Below are 18,951 nucleotides of genomic sequence, written 5' to 3'. Positions count from 1 at the left end.
ATGTTTAATACAATAACAACAATAATAATTGGTTTTGTGGAAAGGAAATGGCACAGTATCTGTCTCATATATCGTTGGACATCTGAACCGCGCCGTAAGGGAAGAGTAAAGGAGGGAGTGAAAGAAAAACGGAAGAAAGAGGTGCCATAGTGGAGGGTCCCGGAATAATTTCGACCACCTGGAGGTCTTTAACGTGCACTGACATCGCACAGCACACGGGCCCCTTGGCGTTTTGCCTCCATAAAAACGCAGCCGCCGCGGCCGGGTTCGAACCCGGGAACTCCGGATCAGTAGCCGAGCGCTCTAACCACTGAGCCACCGCGGCGGGTAGGATGGTCTCGCAATTTTGGTTTTCGTGGCAACCGATGGCGTATTGAACTATCAGAAAACATAAGACAGGTACGGAGTGATAACCCAAGGAATAAAGTGCTGCAATACGGAATGTTTGTTAGAATGTCGTAGCAGCGACTAACGCAAAACGTGACTAATTGGATGTGATTCCTAGCTGAAAAGCACAACATAAAACTTTCTCTCAATAAAATTCCTCGCAGTATTTTGGGACTTATCGTAAAACTATAAATTCTTATCGTGACAGCATGAATTTATATAGTGCTGCACGACCGCCTGTCGTCACGAGAGAGCTGCTCTGCCGCAGCATCAGCGCAGAAAATTCTACCCTCACCACAGAACGGCAAAAAAGTTGTGTCATGTCTAGGGGCCGAGACTGTCGTCATCTTCCACTAGGATGGGGGTGGGACCATTGTCTTGCAATAGGCTCAAACTGGTACGGTTATAACGAGAACGACGATGATGAAGATCATTCCCCATAACTCCCACCGCCTTCCGGGAAAGTATAGAGTGTGATACGTGGCGAAGTGACAGCCTTTAGAGTGCACAGTAAGACTGTGAAGCTTCAGCAGCTTTGTTGCCGTCAAACGATGCCAAACGGAGCACGCAACCGTAGTTCATAGGGCGGGAAAATAAGCCGCTGCGTCCACTTGAGGGTCGCGTCGCAAAAGGTCAGACGAGCGCTTCGCAACAAACGATTGCTCCCTGACCACCAAGCTTGCCGCGTCTGCTTCTCAGAAGCGAAAACTGCCGCCAACGTTTAAGTGAGTGCCCTTTCACTCAGAACGACAGGACAGCAGGAGGGCCCAACAACAGATGTGCGGTACGGGTTAAAATGTCAGCGCAAGGACAACGCGGTCGTCTTAACTGCAGCGTCTCGCCTCTGAAACTGGCGGCGAAGGTTATGACGTCCTTAGACCGGTCAAGTTTAGTCTAATGCAGGTGCGTTGCTACAACTTAGTCTACATGGTGGTGTCTGCTCTGGGTGGTGCTGCTGTGGCATCAGTTTCGGTCTTACGGGTATGCAGTCGCTACAAGAGCGGCAAACAGAAAAAAAAAATGCCAGCTGCACTGTGCGAATAAAACCTGTAGAGTCCTGGTGAAAGAATGCATTTACCTGCCCCTGGATTAGGAAATTACACACACGTGAACAAAGTGGCAGTAATAAATTGACTGAAGCTAAGCGTTCTTTACAAAACCAGTTCTATTCAGAAGAGCTCGGGGCCCAAATCGTTAGCAGATGTCCTCACAAACGGTGAGTGGGTTCAGTAAAAGTCGTTGGGGGTGTCCATAACAACCCGCACGAAGCACGGCTTCAGTTACTACTTGGAGCCGCTTCTCAGGCAGGTAGTACAAAGAGGCGCTCTGTGGGCTTTTAACAAGATCGTCCATCAAGTCCTAACGCGCACGGCACTCAAAATGCGCGTACGATCCTAGCGCTCGCTACGCCGGCTGAGAAAGAGAGAAGGGGATAGGATGTGAAACATAAAACAAGGACGGACGTGAACAGGAGTGGAAAAAAACGGAAAGAGGGCCAGTAGGTCGTCTCCACCTCTGGGAGGATTCCTTGGAACAGAAGCATAGGCGTACAAGAAAACACAAGTACAGTAAAAGTGACAGAGGGGAGAGCGTTGACGAAGGCCGGAAGTAGTTCCCGCGGTTTCGGCTTCCGGTGTCGCGCGAGCGGGCGCCATTTCCGGCCGTCGCCCCAAAGAAGATCGTTGCACATACCCTCCCTCGGCGCCGAGGGGGGGAGCAGGGTCGCGACACGGAGTGCTGCACCCAGCTCGGGGCGAAGGGAATCCGAGACGTCGAATTACCCCAGCTGGACCAGGGCTCTCGGAGCCGAAACGTTGGAGGGCAAGTGCGGGCCTGGGCGCTGAGAGCATCGGCCGCTAGTCCGTAAAGTTTTCCATCCAGACATGAGAGACTATTAGCATAGCGGAGACGTATACCGCTTCAACGGACGTTGGCTGCGCACGCGCAGAGGCCCTGCTTGGCACCGCCCCTGCGAGTGCGCATGCGCGAGAGGCCTCCGGTTACGTCTCCGCATTTCCAGGCGTTGCCTTAAGCGAGTTACGTTATGAACCACGTTGGATATAAATTTAAGCCCTCTGGACGGAGACAAAAAATGTGAGAAGCTCAAGAACGGCTAGAAGGACAGGGGCCCAGCCGTAAGCGAATTTTAAGTTCCCCCTCACCCCTCAAAGAAGAAAAGACAGCAAGAAGAAAAGAGGCCACAAGAGTAACCGGGTGTAGGTCGGTTCGCTACCTTGCACCGGGTGAGGGGGATAATTCGCGCGACCGTAAAGTACTGTAGGTAGTTATGCAAACGGAACGTGTCCACGGGCATTGATCCTTCGAGGCCAATGCCAATAAAGAATGACCACAGTGATCTCACGGAAGGGCGGTCAAGCCTGCAGCTCTCAAATACCTGACACAAGAAAAGTATAGCCGATCAACAATATTGATCTGGAAGAGTATGCACGCGTTAGCATTGGTGTTCCTCCTAGCCGGAGCACCCACTGGCGGGTTCCGACCGTGCGAACGGGTGGCGTGGTCCAGTTAGTTACACTGTGTGACTCGTCGTATTCCCGCTTAACACTCCCGATCCAATCCAGCAATCACGGTGCGACACGCCGTCCACCCTCTCCCCCAGTTGCCCCTCTTCCACCTCTCACTTTTCCATCCTCCTCTCCCCTGAAAGTGGGGAGGAAGATTTATTTCTCTCCATTTAGCCACTTGCCAACCAAAGCTTCGGACGGACGGACAGATCTTTTCCGCCATGGTGTCATAATTAACCTATTAAAGAAAACTGAAACGAAGGTGTGCGAGTAGACGGACGCCCTCCAAGGACTGACGTTTCCAGTAGATGGATGTCCTCCGCAGTATCATTTAACCGCCGTCCGATTTTCTTCGGAACTACAACTTCAATCTCGCGCGCCAGTCTGATAAGCGTGACAAGTCTCCTCACGACCGACAAATGCGGCTTTCTCACGACAACACGGCAAGGGACACCTGTATAACAGACAACCCTTTTTGTCTTCCTGAGCCATGCCAGCGTCTCCTGCGTTCGCGCATAGTCGACAAGCGGGAAAAGGAAAACAAAAGAAGCGGCAGAGGGGAGAAGAGCATTGTTTTCGATAAGCTGGGGACTCTTTAGCTGTCACGCGTGTCGGGGGGGCCTTGCGCAAGCTGAGGACGAGCTTCGTGCGCAAGATCCCCCCTCCTTGCCTCTTGACGGCCGCAATACAGCCGCCGGACCCAGCAAACACCACAGCGGACGTGAAAGGGGAACGCGGCTTTGTTTACCACTCGACGCGCCTGTCACTCGGCTAGGCGCCAGCGCGAGAGAGGCCGCAGTGGCTGACTACGGCATCGGCGTCACGGAAAGAGAAGAAAAGGAAAAACAATTAGAAATTAGCGCAGCCAGGGTTCCCGTCATTCTAAATGAACGGACAGCCCAGCCACACCGGTGGGCTGGTAATACAGTCTAGAAAACAGCGCAGTGGTCGGGGACAGAGCCTTGAGTTGCGTACGTTTCCTCTGTATCCGCGTCCGCTCAGGCATTTTCCACTAAGTTGTAAATGGGTGCAATTCAGTTTCAATCGGCGCTACACTTGACTAATTAAGCGCGTGCAAGTGGCTTGAAAACAACGGCGGGGCCATTAAGGTGATTAGAGGCGTGTCGCTGTCGGGCATATGCAAAGGTGGTGTGCATGCGGCGCTAACATAGACGCCACCCCCGCTGAATCGAGCAGGCGAACCAGCAGCGTTGCTTCATCGTATGGCGTCCAAACATGTGCGCACCAGTTTGTTTAAAATTCGACCGAACTGTTCACCTTCCTCTCATTGTGCCACGGAAGGGGATAAGGCGACGTTGCACCGGTAAGCAATATGCGCCAGACCTGCATGTGCGCGGTTTAAGTGAATTCATCTGAACTAAGCAGCATTGTTCTTCTGTAGAAAAAAAAAAAAAAACAGCAGCACCCTGTACAGAGTAGCGGAAGAACTTAGCACGAACCAGTTTGTTTAAAGCCTGCGAGAGCTGTCCGTAATATCGCACTGTGCGCAAGCTTCGGGCTTGCACAAACTAAACTGAGGCCATGTTGAAAGGGGAACAATAGAGAGGGCTACGCACACAAAGTAAAGAAAGGAAATCTTGGCAACAGCGGGGGATGCCCGCGTTACACGGAAGTGGCCCGGACCCTGCATGCACGCATGTGAGGGGGGAGGGGGGCTAGCTCCTTCGTTTATAGCTGGAAGTGTATAGCACGCGCTTCGAAGTGTGTTTTGGCGGCGGAAAAACAAACAGCGACCTGCATGCGAGGGAAAGAGGTTCGCTAAGAGGATTTTCGAGGGGCGCTCTGAGTGATTAGCAACTAACGAAGGCCTCTTGTTTCGCGGGGCGGGCAGAGGCGAACTTCCGTCTAATTAACGCAACTCGACAGACCGCCCTCCTACAGACCCGCGGCTTGCACCTTTGACACGGCAGCGCGCGTGTTGCTCCGGCTTTACCGGGGATTCGTAGAAGACGAGATTTGCGACGCGTGCCCCGTCGATGCATGCGTAAACAGGTCAACATGCAGAAAGTGTATTACAGCGCAGCGCGGTCGCCGGTGGGCGTTAATGCTTCGTGTGTTCGTTACGAGAAGCCTTCAAAGTAAGCTCGAAGCAGGATTAAGCGCGCGTATCAAATCGACGAATGAGCTAGCTGACAGCCTGTCGGGTGAAGCGAAAACCAAGTGTGGTGGTATTTAATGGCCCCGTGAAGAACGACGAGCTTGTGCCGACTTCGAAATAAAAAGGATATCTGCTTCGTCGGTCGCTGACTGCATACAAGCGAGTTTTCTCGGCCCCCTTCTTTGTATACGCATGTTAAACGCGACCAGCTATGTCTGTCACCGAACAACAAACCAAAAATCATTTGCAAATGGACTGACTGCCACTATACGGACAGTCACGAGTTAACGCTCCGTGAACGTGAACAGTGACGCAGTAGTGCGCACTCGGGAGCGACGCCTGAGCGCTTTTGTTATTGACGCTCGCCCCAATATGTGAAAAGTGAACGAGAGGTGAAGATCGCTGACAACTCCGCAGTGCTGTCTCATAGGCTTCGAGCTTTTCAACATTAACAGGGCTCAGCATCGAGCCCTGTTAGCATTCATCCGCGAAACCAACCTGTATATTTTCCTTCAGTTCATGCCGAAGGGCGAATTAGCACGGTAGAAAAAAAAAAAAAAGTCACGCATTGAAGGCAGCTAAGACGCTGACTGTTAACAAGCGTATACTGTTGCGGTTTGTTTGGTTCGACCTAACAGAAAGGAACAGATCGGACACAGGACGATGAAGGTGAAGGACACAGGCGCCAAATGAAGTTTATTTGAAGGTGCACATACGAAGGTGCCTTGCTGATCTCTTTAAAACATGTCACTGATCCCATAGTTTCAAAAACCATGGCATCTTGTTGAATTTTGTCTATTTTATGAATTCTATAGATTTTATTCAGCGCCATACACCGCCCTTGACGTTGACTCGGCTGATTACCTCAAGAGTACATACAGTTTGTGCACCTTCGAACAAGCTTCAGGTTGTTCGCCAGCGCCTGGGTCGTTCACCTTCATCGCTCTGTGTCCGCGCTGTTCCTTTTCTCTTGCGCTGACAGTAAATATAAAGCTGGATGACTGCAAAGTACTGTCGTGTAGACACCGTGGACACCGCGAGGTCGTATATGACGTCATAATGCATCAAAGCGCACAGGGCGGAAGGAACGCCAGTGACTTCCGGTTGAGCACGCCGTAATTTGGATCCACTGCTTCGCCACAGCTCGAGACACGCATGCGAGGTAACAAGCGACGCCCGAGTGTTCTTTCAAATGCCGAGTCCGCTCTATGCATTCGCAACAGGACTCACCGAGTTGCTGAATTTGGGGAACTGCCACGCACCGCCGGCGACTGCTCGTCGGTACGGACTGTGACCGTCGACGACACTGTCGTCTCCGGGGCCAGGTTCGATGTCCTCCATGCCGTATCCCTGCGCACACAACATGTCACACTCCTTAAAAAAACATAGTTAAAAATTGCAATAACGAATAATAGTAAAAACAAAACAAAGAAGCATTCACGAAGAAGCATTCACGCAAACGAAAGCTACCAGCAATATCAAATGAAATAATTTTTTGGGGGGGGGGAAACTGGATGGTGGCCTGGGCTAAAAGCTGTAAAAACAGCTTGACAAAGGCCCAGGAAACCAAAACATGGCATGGCAGCAGCAAACAGAAGCGAATGAACAATTCGTGACCAATGCAAAAGTAGACATCAAAAACAAAGCTTATAAATGCATACATCAGTATAACTCTGTTTCCGCACAAGAACGACTTCAATTATCTTTTCTGCATTGCAGCTCGAATTAATTTATGATTAATGCTTGCTTTCACGAAAAGTACTCACATAAAAGGGAAAACTATACACTTTTTGATCATAGTTATATAGCTACCATGCTGCCACGCTACCTCCTCAGAGGCACGACAAACTCATATGACAAGCACGTAGCATAGAATTTGCATTCCGCAGAAGATGACATGGTTGGATACTTGGAGCAGCAAATAAGAGATGTGGTGAAACTGCTACCAGCATAATTTCCTATTCGAAGTAAAATGAATAACACCTACCCGGACAGGAAAGCTAAGTAGAAACAACAGAAGTTAACGAGAGAAGTATTTCTGATGGCTACACAACACTGTGGAAAGGGGAGAGAGGATTAAACGCTGGAGAGGAGAGAAGGCGGTAATCCGCAAAAGATGGACACTAGAACCTCTGGAAGCGCCTTCTAAGTATGCCAGCAAGCAGTCCAACTGCGCGGTTTGGAGACCTCCATCACAGGTCTCTATATAGCCGTGGTTCTGAAAACAAAGAGCTAAGGAACGCAGCAACTTGCGCTGTATGCTGATGACTCACACTTGTAGTCACGTAATAACGCCGTTAACTCTGTCCTCGCCGCATGCGGTATTGAACGCGTTTTATTATTGCTGCCGTACACGGTGCAGCACATTAAGTATCGAAAATATAAAGAGAGCCTTTTAGGCCAGAGTAAGCCGGTGGGCGTAACAGTTTTTAATGTCTGCTTATGAGGACCGCGCTACCTAGATATGGACACAGCTCCAAGCCGGGCATTACGTTTTAATTCGATTTGGGCTGGATAAGCAAAAACGAGAAGGCCAGATCAATGCAAACTGTGTAGAAATAGGGGCCAATAAAATAACAGACAAAAAGTAAAAAGAATTAGACGCAAAGCGGCCACGCGCTGCGGGTTTGTTAAATGAACCTTTCCCTCTATAGGTCTAGGGAAAGGGCAGCGCTTATAAAATTCGTAATACAATATCATCACTCTGATGCTTCTGAGAGCACGCGCGGTGGTAAAACAGGGAAGGAAGCTAAAATGTGAAAAGAAATAGGATGCGAAAAGCGCGCAGGTGGACTTTGGAACGTCCACGCGTGTGCCCGGAGCGATGTTGTACAACCACGCCCCCAGACCACTCTCCGAATCCACCGGCGGCTACAACAGCGCACGTCTAAACGCATTTGGCTGCTGTCATCGGAGAGTGCATCTTTCCGGAGTAAGAAAACGCAATTTGCGTCGAAATCGAATTACTCCATTCACATAGGCCGCAGCCTCCGGCCTCGTAACGGGAGTTTCCAAGCCGGGCATTATTTAGTGCGCTATACGCGTGTTTGTTGCAGCCGCTGTAATACACTGCACATACGCTGCGTCTAGACCGAGGGAAATTTAATGGGAGCCGACAGGTGCGGCCAGGGATCGGAAGCTTTGAGATAACGTTGCAGGAGACAGCTAGAGAGGAGTTTCAGTGCCCAAGGGCAAAGTGAATGGGAGCTCATTTAGCGGAAGCACTTTGTTAAAGAGTATGCTAGAGCGCATTAAATGAACACAGTGGAGACCAAGAGGCGGAAATGTAATTAGGGAGACCGGTAGCCAGATGATACGGCGAGCAAGGAATTTTACTGGACAATAGTGGCTACCGTTAGCGAAAACACGAGGAATCACGTCCAGGAAGTCTGGACAATAGGGTGCCTCGATGCATCGGAACGACGCCTCACGGTACGTTATTGATGATGATCATCATCACAATGCCACACCCTTTACAACAGGTGACGTCGCCAACTAGCCCCATCTGTCGGCTGCCAAAAGCGAACATCGCGTAACTCAATGGGAATAATTTCATTTATAGGCTATAGCTGATAGAAAAGCAAAGAGTGCGCTCAGATGGCGGGCGAAGATATTGATACTGGTGGCCTACTCTATCTACGCGCTGCAGACTTCTGGCGGTCATAGGAAATCAACGGGGTGTTCCAAACATTCAAAACTTCTGCGGTGACTTTTGATCTTGAGCGCCATACACCGCGTAGAGGCAGCCGCGTGAACGAGAAGCATTCGTCCAGATCTTAGGGCCTCGTAGAGGTCAATGATAGAGGCCTTTCTCCTGCACTAAACTCAAATTGACTGATGGCGAGGATCGTTAAATGAACAGCATGTTGTTACTGTCTGCGGAACGCCTTCAACCAGCTGCGTGTAAAGAAGGTTACTTGCAATCAGCATGCATCTCACTGTGCTCAATAGCGACAGCCCCAAAACCAAAGGCCATCAGTACGGTAACGCCTAACGCGATGAAAGATCCCCGTGGCACCTTGAATTTTTGTTGGTATTAAAAATAAGCCAAAATGCAGTGAGTCTTTCGATTACTCTATGCGATAAAAGCCACTCTTTGCACTAATACAAGGCAGTGCCACAATAAACTAAAACTTCTTAGTCAAGTTCTGCGCAAACAACTTCACACTGCCTGCTGAATCAAGTATACCTGTACAGATTACACCTGCAATACTGACATATGCGGGTTGCAAGAGGGAACTGTTGATAACAGTGTGCAGTATGCACAGATGTCCACTTCAGTGTGCCTTCGTATATGCACACAGTCCACACGGCACGTTACCACGATAGTCAGGCGAACATCGTCGTGAGATACGAAATATAACCCTGAAAATTGGAGGTAGTTCTCGAATGTTGCCCGAGTTACGGCTACGTAGGCTAGCGACGCTGTTACCTGAGTTACCCGCTGATTATTTACGGGCGCGGAACTTAGGGGGTAATGTGCATGCATCTGGGTGTAGCGTTGTTTCGCCCATCCTTCCTGTCTGAACTCAACCATAGCCTGCAGAACGCATTTGAATGAATTGATGTAAAATAACGTAATTCGAAACTTTCTTGTGCCGCACTGTAATTTTTTATATATAAATCTGGGTTTGTGAAATTTTCCTTGCTGTCGGTGTATGTCATGACCAGGGGCATGGATCTAGAAAAGCCTTCCTTGAGCCTTATGTCCGTGCACTAAAATCATTCGAGATACGCTGAATAAAGCCGAATCGAATTAAAAAGTGAACGCGGACACGGCGAACAAGAAGCACCTCGCAAGCATACGCGCAGACGTAATCGCAACGGAGCCCAAGAGTTCAACGCGCCGTAAATGCCGCACTAAAATGTTGCAGCTCCGGCACGAGTTCCGAGAACCGAAACTCAGAATTTGGAGCACCAGAGCGCCGGTCGGCGTTGCAGCAGAGACAGAGCCGCCCCGAAATAATCGACGGAGAAAAAAACAGCCACGAAAAGATTTCCATCCAAAGATTCACCGCCAAAGTGCACGGGGTGCATAAGATACAGCGCCGCGGAGAGCCCATTTTTCATCCTTTTCCAGACCACGCTTTGCTTTGCACCTTGTACACATTTGGTTCATTCCACTGGGCGAAAAACACGTAAGGGTCTGTCGTCCACCAGGTTTCTTTCTCCTGAAGGGATTCGGGGAGAAGGGGAAAAAAACGGAGGGGGCATTGCGGAGCTGTCTGAAAAATTCAGCGTCGTTCCATTATGTATAAAGCAGACCCGGAGCCTCGGGATATATTAAACAGCATCATACGGTCTCCCTCCTCAACAAATAAAAAAGAATGGCGAGCTCTCAAGCGAAGACTCGCTCCGCAAGGACCATGCCGCGATTTCCCTGCGTTTCTTTTTTCTTCATTCGCTTTTTCGCTCTTTCCCATCATCTCTATTGATTATTCCGAGCGATATCTTTTTTTTTCTTTCCTAATCTTTTACTCCTGCACACGAAACGAACAAGAAATAAGTGCGCGTCCTAGCACAAACCAAAGCACGTAAAGCTTTTTATTTTATTTTTTTGTGAGTGACAGTCACAAATAACGCTGCTTGGAAAAGGCGCAAACCGAGCAAAGAGGACGAAAGGAATTACACAACGTGCAAGCCGGAATTTCGAGCTTCTCGGACACCGTGTACATCCGTACGGACTGCATCCAGGGATGAAAGCTTCACTCGAGCCGGAAGCCGCTCAAGGGAGTCAGCCGTCTTTTATGTGTATTAAATGAGAGTGAGTATGACATGGGTATGGTATGGTACGGTATGGTATGGTACAGTAAGGTGCTGTAGCGTACGCGTAATGCAGTGCTTGAAGTCCGACTCCATCGAAAGGGCATCTGTAGAGATTCGACCACAGCTGGAGAGGGAAATAAAGAGGGAGAGAAAGAAAGCGGCTGGCGGCCTGTTTTACATATAGTTTCATATAAAGGGGAGAAATCATTTTTGCGGGTCATTCTCTGCTCAGTTCATGACGCAGACCTGAAAGAAACGATCCCCACGCTCTGCCAGCGTGCTGGTTATTGTTGTTTGTTGTTGTTATGTAGCCTTGGAGCTGAGTGGCCAGCTCTCGACTGACTTGTGGTATGAGAGCACGAGTTTCCCTTTGTCTTCCAGCCTTTGCGTAGTGCTGCCGACTTTTTTTTAATTTCTGTTCGTCTCGGGTTTTAGAAAACATTCTATTGATTCTTACTAAATATCACAGTGAAATTATCGAAACGTAAAGAAGAAATAAATGTTACTAGCACCACTGACAAAAGGAACAAAAAATGGTTGCCTGCTTCGAATTCATATACATTTCCTACACTCTAGCAAGGGGGGCCTTGATCCCTTGTTAATACTGGTATGTGTGTGTGTATAGGGGGGTTTGGGGGAGTATGAGACCCACCGAGATCCCCCGTGACTTTAAGCCCTGCGGTACGGTATGGTATGGTATGGTATCGGAAATTCAACACGCTGAAGCTGCTCGCGTGCTAGAATTGCTCGTTTCACTCGCAGCATCGCTCGCGAAAGATATGTGAACGTATTCCACACAAGTGTATCGCCTAGGCCACGAGCTTTTTCTCTGCAGATAATTATGGTCCATAGTACGCTAGCTTTATAAGCATAACATATCGTACGGCTCCTTTAAAAACCTGGGCGCCCTCTTATTCAGTCAGACGTCCCTTCGCCTCTGATAAATTAGCTGGCGAGAACAAAGTTAACAGCGCCAGCCAGCGAGAAGTATATACCACTGGCCGATCAAGCGTCGGTACCACGAATGAATATCTCGGCGATCCCAGCCCTCTTCTAATCACAGAACTTTGCAACGTCGAACTCGGCTCACAAAAGCAAAGAGCGAACCGCAGTTTTCGCCAGACAACTGCTACGCATGCAACGCCACGTGCCGATGCCGGTTCCCAGCGTCGTCGTCCCGCTGGCAACAGGACCCCCCACGCAGATCCACGCGGCACAGAAAGCGTCCACAGACCGATGAGAGGCACTCGCGTCGTCGGGGCCTATGCGAGTGGGGCACCACCTCTCCCCAGACGCACCGAAAACCACGAGCTTAAAGAATAACAAAAGAAAGAAAAGGAGGATAACGTCTTGCGCACAGACAGGCACCAAGCTGATTAGCATGCGGAGAACCACCGCGACGCGCGAGAACGTGACGTCGCCACCTACGGCCATATAGCGTAATTGCCGCCGCTCGGCAAGTGGAACACTGCGTGGATTCCTGCCGGCCGAGGCGGCGACAGCGCAAGCAAGCAGGCACTGCTTGATAGCTCACTCACTCGCACACTTACCGGATGACGCGGAGATATGCCCTCAGTGGTGTGCATTCCGAGCGAAATCCCTAATACACAACGCGCATGCACTGGGTCTCGAAAAAAAAAAAATCATTCAGCGTTTACGGAGCGACAGCTACAGCGTCACATTAATCAGGGTGCCGCTTTACTCGCAGTGCACGTGCAAGACTGATTCGCGAAGACCAGCGACGCCAGTAGAGCGATCGAATGAGCGATACAGCTAACGATAAGAAAGCAACAGGCGCCTACCAAGCACGAACTATTTCTAGGTGCTGGCAGCTTCGTAAATTAGCTGACATGCTCTCTACAGCTCGCAGAGGTCTGCGCGGTTTTATTGAGGCAAAGTACGGAGTGAGCTTTTGCGGTCGTGTGTACGTGCGTGCCTGTGTGGTGGCAGCTTTATTGATAGCAGCATGCACATGTGCATCGAAGGGACTCGTGGTATACGGGTGACGTGCAGCTGTGTTATTTCGATGCATCCGTGCTTCGCATTATTATCCGTGCTGCGTCGCCGCGAACACAGACATCTTTACGCGCGCAAGCGCGAATTTAACGACTCTGTTTACAACGCTGTGCCCGCTACCATTTCGTAAGCGCTGTTGTTGCACTGCTCGGCTAGTATGTGCTGCTCTTGTTCGCAGAGTACAGGCCCTCAGGCCGTCCGCATTCTCAGTATAGGTCGTTAAAACTCCTTGCATACCATGTTCGACACACGAACCTATACTCTGCTTTTCGGTAAGAAGCACGTTTACGCGGCGAAGAGGGCATTTTGATTATTTATTTAAAAATAAGCAATGAACAGGTAAAAAGACGTGCTTGTGCATCGACAAATATACGAATCGCACAGTAAATGAGATCACAATGTGGTAGTGCACAGTCAACTACAAACAAATCGGAGCGTGAGAGCAAATGAGCGCATTAGTGGTCCGCATGCGCTAAGGCGTCACTGTAAAAACAGCAGTGTCCTCCGACTAACGAACATGTGGCTGTACTAAGTTCCGGAATACTTTCCTCCGTAAGTGTTCCAAAGCTAACGGAAAGCCGGTATTCACTTAACTACTCTCCTAAGTATCATTCAAATCTTTACGCTTCAGCCAAAGACAAATGCAGCATTTTGCAACGTTCTAGAGCAACACTACAAAATGACCGAGACAAGCAAAAAAGAAAAGAAAAAAATGGTGCTTAGCATTAGCTGCCGGGCTACTTAAATGACGGCTACTCAGCAAGCTGGTTCACCGGAGGACCCAACCGCTAATAAATTGCCCGAGAGCATATCGTTAGCACCATCGTCATAATACCCCCGCCCCCCTCGTCATCACCTTCATGCAAGGGCATCCACTGCGGAAAAAAACAAACAAACTCTCCACCTGTGGCCACGTTGTTGCAGCGAATTTCCTAATCTCCTCATCACTCTCCTGGCTCTCTCTCGACTCCGATAACGCCTTCGTTCCCCTGATATCTGCACTGACATTGTAACAGGCCGCCCGCGATCACAATTCCACGCATCACATGCCCTGCCTATGTCGACTTGTTGTGTTTATTACACTGCAGTAATTTCCCTTACCAGTCTCACCAGTACTCACCAACGCGGCAGAAACGTGGAGGCTAACGAAAAGGGTTCAGCTCAAGTTAAGGACAACGCAGCGAGCTATGGAAGGAAAAATGTTAGGTGTAACGTTAAGAGACCCGGAAGCGGGCAGATTAGGTGAGGGAACAAGCGCTACACGTGCTAATGACATCCTAGTCGAAATCAAGAGGAAGAAATGCGCTTGGGCAGGGGAATGTAATGCGAAGGCACGATAACCGCTGGTCCTTAAGGGTAACGGAGTGGATTCCAAGAGAAGGAAAGCGTAGCAGGGGGCGGAAGAAAGTCAGGTTGGCGGATGAGATTAAGTTTGCAGGCATAGGGTGGATGCTGCTGGCAAAGGACAGGATTAATTGGAGAGACGTGGGAGAGGCCTTTGTCCCGCAGTGGGCGCAGTCAGGCTGATGATGATGATGAATTTCCCTCAACTGTTTATTGCGACGATTGCTAAGTATGCATAGAATGGGAAGCTACATACACCGACCATACACGTGACGAATTCAAACGCAGGAGGACAATTTGCGGTGAACAACTCGATAGAGTATATTTTATTTTCATCAATTAAAGTTCCGGCAAATGCAGATTTGCGGGAAAACCAACACAAAAAACGCCCACGAAAAGTTCATAAGAGGGCCACGTAGGCAGGCATATAGGTACGAAATCGGCCAGCCAGCAGCAACCTCGCATACTTTTGTATCTCTACAGCTCCGCACTGTGCACACCCGAAATTAAGTTCCGAGCCGTACAAAGTCATCAGCTCGACACGACCTCGATTTACTTAAGGATCCGCTGAGAAAACAAAAGAGAGCGCGCCTGCCCGCGTGACACGAGCAGCGCTCGCGTGACGCCGGGAACGGCGCCTGCGAATAGAGCAGCCACACACAGAGAAGGACGGACGGAGGGATCGCTGCGACAATATTTGGATTCGCGCCGAAGGCACCCGGATGAATGATACGAGCACGCCACCCCTTTCGCTTGGACACACACAGCTGATCCATCTCCCCGACCGTGAAGAGCTCGGAAGGAGGCGCCGCGTACGATGTGGCGCCCATCTATCCGAGAGACAACTGCACATGGCTCAGAGCGACAGCTGTTTGTGGCGGTTGACGCAAGAAAGACTTAAGGGCAGATAATTGGGAAAGGAGGCGGTGGTGACGATCTCTGTTAACGTACCCCCTTTGCCAAAAGTAACCGAGCAGCGGTGAGCAGCGATTGAGGACTAGAGTTATCGTTACCTTGCACAAGAGGCTGGATGAAATGTCGCAGTGCATTAAAACTACATATCAGCGATTATATTACAGTTTTTCTAATGGATCAGTGACCAAAACATAAACTTGACGTCACAGTCGTCGTTGGGTCGATGCAACCAAACCGAAACAACATGAGAGAAGAAATTCAGTTATAAATTATTTTGCGCTTGTAGGCAAATACCACCCAGTAATTCAAGTATTCTAATGTCCAACGCATCTTTTGACAGAAGAAAACGCGCAATAAAATAAGGCGTCTATAGTCCTTTAAGGGCAGATAATTGGTAAAGGAGGTGATGGTGACGATCTCTATAGTCGGATACAAATTTAGTCTGCAGTGAAACTCTGCCCACATTCAGGACCGGCGCACAGGATTCCTCCACGACAAAAAAGTAGTGCGTTGCTAAAACTTCTCTCGTCACCTAAACAATAAGCTAATCACGGGAAAATTGTTATAAGCTATAGAATTTTGATACCTGGCTTGTTTAATAAAGTCAAACATTAAACAGCTGATTTCGTTTACTTTTGTGACTGGGTGGCGGAGTAATACAGTATACCGCGGAGCGTGGCCCAGTGTTAACAACGCTGTTTTTTTTTTTAAGTTGTATCCTACTATAGTAATGTACCCCCTTTGCTAAAAATTAACCGAGCATCGGAGTTTGCTTCGCAGCCATATTGTGGAGCCTTGACTGCACGCCTACGTACCAAAAGGTCCTCAAAGGTGACTACTAGAGTTACCTATACCTTACACAAATTCAGAGCTAACGAGCTGTCTCATGTGTCCCGATACACGGCTAACAAACAAATTCCGTTGATCTGTTACTTTTGGCAAAGACGGTACACGGCGCCCACACCCAGCTTGATTAGACACAAGAGGTGAAACGTGGCCTTGGTTTCTGCGCCAAACATGAATATTCAAGTTCCACGAGGCATGTTCGTCAATAAAAAAGCTATACTTGGTACAGATACCGATGTTATCATTGACGTTGTCATATTTGTCATCATTTCTAAATACTGCAGTGGAGAAAGTTCAAACTAAGGTTCGCACTTTCACTTGGCTGCGGGCTTCAGAACGAAATTTAAAGTTTGCTGACAGCCGTACAGAGTGATACAATGCTGTTGTTTCCCTACAGGAAAGCAGACACTGACAATTTAGATTCCGATCTAGAGCACCGAAGGTCTAGAACAGATTCCAAACGAAAGCCCAAAGCAATTTACTTGCTCGACACTTCATTGCGGTAACATTAACTAACTTAAATATCAGTCAATCAGACAGCCTTTTTCCATCTCTCAAATGTACCTCGAGGTACATTTTAGACACAATTTGACACGATCATGTCAAATTGTGTCTAAAAGCTGTCCTTTCTCGCATTTCTCCTTACTCGTAGAGAGCACATGCACTTTGCCCGTGCTCTCCTCGTATTTTTTTTCTCCCTTTATTCGTTACCGGCAGCATCTTTCGCTGACTGATGTACACGCCACTGCATTTATTTTGTTCCTCTATCTCCTGCCTTTCCCCTGTCATCCCTGAGCTTAACCCTTTGCGCTGTCATCACCCAAGCCGTCTCTTCTAAGCCGAGGTTTCTCCAGTCAAACATCAGAAGCGGCCGCGCCTCGCACAAGCAGGAGCAAGCCGATATTAGCATAGATTAACATACATGACACGCCAGCACGCTGACACTGCCGAAGAAGGGGCCTTCGCACGAGCTCTCCAACGCACTCTCTTGGGAACACCCTCGTCATCAAAGGGCAGCAATGAATAACGCGACGGGCTACAAGCACCAAACAATCCACACGAGCAAGCAACAGAAAGCCGAGCAAGGGTGGTTGGTGGCAACGTAATGCTGCTCTACAACTCAGGGGCGTCGTCACTTCCGATGAACTCATCATAGCCATAGTCGTTACATTCGTAAGCAGTACGATGACTGCTTCTTCGAGCTTGCCCTCCCCCGCTTTCTCCCTCAACTTATCACCCCCCTCCCTTAGCCATCGCCACGGTCTCTACCGACGGTAGTAGATGAGAAACGCATCCCAAAGACTCGACGCACGGGAAACTAAGACGCGCAGGAATAAATGTATGCGGCTGACGACTGGGTAATGAAGACGTGATGCTCCTCGATACGACATGCGCGCGCATTAGTGTCATGGAAATCGCCGATCACGGACTGGTCCGAGGAGGATGGATACAGGCGGGTGCTGTACACGTGGATATGTAGCCGGCCACGAAAGGACGTCGTCGCGAGCCCCGCATATGTACTGTGCCGTGTTTTCCGTGTTGGCGAGCCACGTGGTGGAGGAGGGGGTGCCCTGCAGCGAGCTGACCAAACGTGCCCGACGGAAAAGATTGCGCAGCAAGCGATGAAGCGACAGTCCCAGAAGAAGCCACGCGGAAAGGGATAGTGAAATAGATACGCCACTCGTTGCGTTTGAGCACATGTGTAACGTGTGTGCGCATCTATGACTGACCGTGACGAAACTAAGATTAGATTAGTTGGAAGTGTGGCAGTGAGGCTGCGAGTAAGGCTGGAAGTGCCCACGAAGTTTGATTTAAAGTTTTAGAGAATCTCCCAACATGGAGAATAAATACTGAGTAAAGTGATCATTAAAATCAAATGTATCACCATCCTTCTTTAAAGTTTGCCTTTGATATTTTACTAAAGTAAAATATGTCACGAAGATTTCAAAGAAAGATAATGTTGCATTTTATTACGGCCACTTATGAAACGCGTAGTGAGTTCCACTGAATTTAAAGCAAAATGCGGTACATGCACAGGTGTGTTTGCTTCTCGTAGCATGTTTATTCCGCGTTCTTCAGCACGTGCACCTGTTATTTGGCGTTCCCATACTTCCGAGATTGCATGTTACTGAAAGTCTCATGTACGGAACTGAACATCGGGAGTCGTGGCAATGTTCGGTCGTACCGTCGAGGTCTACAATGTCACGTGACGATCACAGGTCATTCACTGATCATCCGACCGACTACTGAGACCATATAGCTCTCTCTCTCTCTCTCTATATATATATATATATATATATATATATATATATATATATGAATGGCTTGTTACGGGGCACTGAACGAGTGTCCTTACCGCACCTTCGGTACGTTTTCCTCAGAATAAAGTAAATAACAAACGCACTATTCAGAGATGAATTAATCGCGATCCCCCAAAGTGGCACTCGCGTCGGCTACCGAATTTCTAATCGGGAACCCCGCGAACGTGATTTCGGCGAGCAAGACAGCTCTTGAGAGATAACACTCCGACAAATGGCAACCCCCGATGACTCCTCGAAAAGCCATCGCGTTAAACACCCCACGACACTGAAAAGGGAAGGGAAAATTGGAAGAAGAAAAAACCTAGAGACCGGTATAGCGGGCAGTTTACGACGCAGACCTAGATAGCGGGAAACAAGGAGAACGAGACAAAAGAGAAGGCAGAAGGCGGCAAAGGCTCTGACTCTCAAAAGGACCCTAAAACAGGAACAGAAGCATTCCGCTCAGCACACGAGACGAAAAGAGCGGTCATTTGCATAAAGGCGTCGTCTCTTCATTACCGAATTTCGTCCAGAGTGCGGTCGTTAAAACAACGACCCTTCTCTTCCCCTCCTCATCACCCTCTTTCCTACCTCTCCATAAGTAACACACACACAACAAGCGCGCCTACAAGCGACCTACAAAACGAACCCTTCAACCTGACTGCCTCGAACGCCATACAGCAGACGTCGATCGAGTGCAGCTCAATGGTCTGGGCAGCACATACACGACAAA

At 49.1% G+C, this 18,951-nt stretch overlaps 1 protein-coding gene and 1 non-coding gene across 3 annotated transcripts in view; both read right to left on the bottom strand.

Moving 5' to 3' along the window:
- The window catches only part of LOC144133541 (homeobox protein Meis1-like), a 359,482-nt gene that overhangs the window by 242,402 nt on the left and 98,129 nt on the right, over nucleotides 1-18,951 (bottom strand). For both annotated transcript variants that reach the window (XM_077666708.1, XM_077666709.1), the window contains exon 7: nucleotides 6,262-6,381. In XM_077666708.1, the coding sequence (XP_077522834.1) occupies nucleotides 6,262-6,381 (120 nt within the window). The remainder of the gene's footprint in view (nucleotides 1-6,261; nucleotides 6,382-18,951) is intronic.
- Nucleotides 254-325, bottom strand: TRNAS-ACU (transfer RNA serine (anticodon ACU)). The gene has a single exon. It is a non-coding gene; the product is annotated as a tRNA-Ser (tRNA).

This window comes from Amblyomma americanum, chromosome 5, assembly GCF_052857255.1.
Source record: "Amblyomma americanum isolate KBUSLIRL-KWMA chromosome 5, ASM5285725v1, whole genome shotgun sequence".
NCBI lineage: Eukaryota > Metazoa > Arthropoda > Arachnida > Ixodida > Ixodidae > Amblyomma > Amblyomma americanum.
Note: the sequence above shows the minus strand (reverse complement) of the source record. Positions and strands in the feature narration are given on the sequence as shown.